This window comes from Vollenhovia emeryi, unplaced genomic scaffold, assembly GCF_000949405.1.
Source record: "Vollenhovia emeryi isolate VEMERY1.0 unplaced genomic scaffold, V.emery_V1.0 DF940855.1, whole genome shotgun sequence".
Taxonomy (NCBI): Eukaryota; Metazoa; Arthropoda; class Insecta; order Hymenoptera; family Formicidae; genus Vollenhovia; species Vollenhovia emeryi.
Genome location: NW_011965511.1, coordinates 1,140 through 3,811, shown reverse-complemented (window position 1 = coordinate 3,811; position 2,672 = coordinate 1,140). Strand labels below are relative to the sequence as shown.

The window sequence follows — 2,672 nt, the reverse complement described above, 5'->3', positions numbered from 1 at the left end:
TAAGCCATGGAAGTACATGCATGGAAACAGTATGTTCCGCCCCCCCCCGTACGGGGGGCTCCACCTCGTTAAAATATAACACTACCCAAACTATGTCCGAGGTGTGGAGTGGATCTCGCTTCACGTGGATAGTCGCAAACCCATGTGGAACAGTACAACGGCGGAAGTACATGCGTGGAGACAGTATGTTCCGCCCCCCCTGCGGAGGGGGCAGCGCCGTGCGGTGCTATGATGCAAACAGGCGACCGCATCAGGCGGCACTTTCAGGGGGGCGGCAAAATCACTGGACTACATTTAACAAAAAATTGAAATGCAGCGATTTTATTCCTATGTATATTACTCATCTGCGCTTATTGTCGGTACCATTTGCAATGGCGAGCGTTCGGCGCCGTTAGATTTTTTATCTGAGGGCGCAAAGTGTTTGTGATATACCGCGCGCGGCACCGCGGCCGCTTTTTAAGAGCTTGGCGGTAGGCGGCATGTATCACAAAAGACAAAAGACAATTGCACGTGTTAGGTTTTTTACTTATTCTTTGAGATGGCGATATTTGATTTTCATGTTAGTTGGTCTCCAACAGCAGACTCTTCAACAAGTATCAGTACGTGTTGTGGTGCGTTGTTAAATGCCTACGTTTTAAAAAGCCTAAAAAGGTAAGAGAATTGAATTATAGCTTTTTAAGTGCGTAATTCCTATCGATTTTTACATCAAGTTTAAATTTAATTTACGATATATATTATAAGGTACATACCCACATAGCACAAATGACTGTTTGCCGGCTGATAGTCGACATTTTTTAGTCACCTTGAAGTCAACTTTTTAAGTCGACATTTAGTCTACTATCTAAAGGATGGTTTATTGTCGACTTTAACTATAGACTGAAAGTCGACCTAAAGTCGACATTATATTGTGTGTCTCGTTCTCGATGATAGTATTGTAGTCATGCCTGCCATGCCTAACATCACAACGTTTAGCGCGCCTTTGAAAGAAGGTGGCGCCCTCCACCATCCTTCCACCACACCTCCTGGGCCCTTTCCTTCATATTGTTTCGTTGTGCCGAAACATCGAGACGTTTTTCTTGCGCGTAACAAGTCAAATTAGAATCCAGCCTTTTTTTAATCATCTAATCGGAAATGTCGAAGGAGAAAAAGAGGAGCCGTCCCAGATCGAGGTCGAGGAGTCGTCATAAGAGGAGCAGGAACGAGGAAAAACTCGAAAAATTGCAAGAAAGATTAGATAACCTTACAAAGGTGGTAGAGACACTAGTCGTTGTTCAAGGGGCACAGGCCCCACCCAACGCAGATTCACGGACCGAGGCGGTTGGTAAGTAAATCACAAAAGTGATTATACGCCTCGACATCTACCTTGGCTTTCCATACGAAAGGCGAGGGACAAGCCCATACGGTTTTGTCTGGTCAATAAGACCTTAAAGGGTGTTGGTTGAGTTCAATAAGAACAAAATTACCATAAAGGCACAATAAGTGCGACCCTAAGAATGTCCTTTCTTTTCTCTAGGAACTGAGGACAAGGAGAATCAGTCACCAAGTGTAGCTAAGACGCCAGATATTAATGAGGCTCAGGTGGTCAAAGAGGTTATAAACTCGGATCACACCCCAGAACAGGCAACAAATAATGAAGCCTTGAAAGTACTCGGAGCGGACCCCAGCGATTTAAAATTCAAAAAGATTAGCTTCCATCCGGAACTAAAAAACACATGGATGAAGTGGAAGAAGGAAGGTCTTCCAGAGAAAAATAAAACAGAAATCCTCGAAAGCTATGATAGAAAAGGGGAACTTTACATGGAGGCACCCGAACTAAACGAGGATGTGCTCCCATTATGCAAAGGAATTCCTAAACAACGAGACGACCATTTTGTAAAAACACAAAACTGTGTCGGGACTGCTATAGTCGCTCTGGGAGCCGCAATCACTTTACTTTTAGAACAGTCAGAAAACGGCATTGATGAGGAAGAACTGACTGAGTACATTAGCCACGCAGGTCAGATCATGGTCCCCCTCGTGGTGGGCCACCTTGTCGTGGTGAGGGGGCTTGTAGGCGGGCGTCGGTCTGGAGGCCGCTGAGTGCCGTTTTAGGCACCGGCGGTCTCCGGGACTGGCGCTCGTCGACTAAGAGCCTACCCTTCCCCTGAACAGGGGAAGCAGGGAGCCCGACGACTCCGGTCTCGGCACTGTCCTCCCTTGTGGGAGGACAGGGTCGAGACCACTCGTCGGTAGGGGATGAGTACCCTGACTTCAAACCTCCGGCTGCTGGGGCCGATAAGGAGAGGCGCGCTCTCCCCACCAGTACCTGGGTTTCCCCTCCGGTCTCATTGTCGGTTCCCGACAGGGATCGGTGGGGGGCCTGGGCGAGAGGGCGGGAGTCGCAGCGGAGTGCCGGCGCTCCGGCATTCGGCTGGGATTCGGGGGAGGCCACCGTCACCCATTGCACGCCGGTGTTCCGGCATGGGGGCGGTGGCAAGGGGAGCTCCTCCGTCAACGAGCTGGTCGTGGACCTGCTCGCGGGCGGGGGAGAGTCGGACCCCGGAGGTATTGGGACGTGGTCCTAGCCGAAGGGTGGGCCGGAAGCTGCGGCTCCCCGGCGGTTGGATCGGACATGGTCCGATCTTTCCGGTGGGGAGAGGCAGACCCTGGGCTAGCCACCTGGGAGGGCTGCC

General features: G+C 50.3%; 1 protein-coding gene across 1 annotated transcript; it reads left to right on the top strand.

Annotated features, from left to right (window-relative positions):
- The first annotated feature begins 215 nt into the window (after positions 1-215).
- LOC105555697 lies at positions 216-2,224 on the top strand. The gene is made up of 2 exons (XM_012002727.1): positions 216-1,321; positions 1,514-2,224. The coding sequence occupies exons 1-2, from the start codon at positions 1,132-1,134 to the stop codon at positions 2,077-2,079; spliced, it is 756 nt and encodes a 251-aa protein (XP_011858117.1). The 5' UTR covers positions 216-1,131; the 3' UTR covers positions 2,080-2,224.
- Positions 2,225-2,672: the final 448 nt, after the last annotated feature.

What these genes read in the sequence shown, in the direction of transcription:
- LOC105555697 (XM_012002727.1), top strand. Translation starts at nt 1,132, where the DNA reads ATGTCGAAGGAGAAAAAGAGGAGCCGTCCCAGATCGAGGTCGAGGAGT. An exon ending in TTCACGGACCGAGGCGGTTG is followed by an intron (nt 1,322 to 1,513) that starts GTAAGTAAATCA and finishes TCTTTTCTCTAG; the next exon opens with GAACTGAGGACAAGGAGAAT.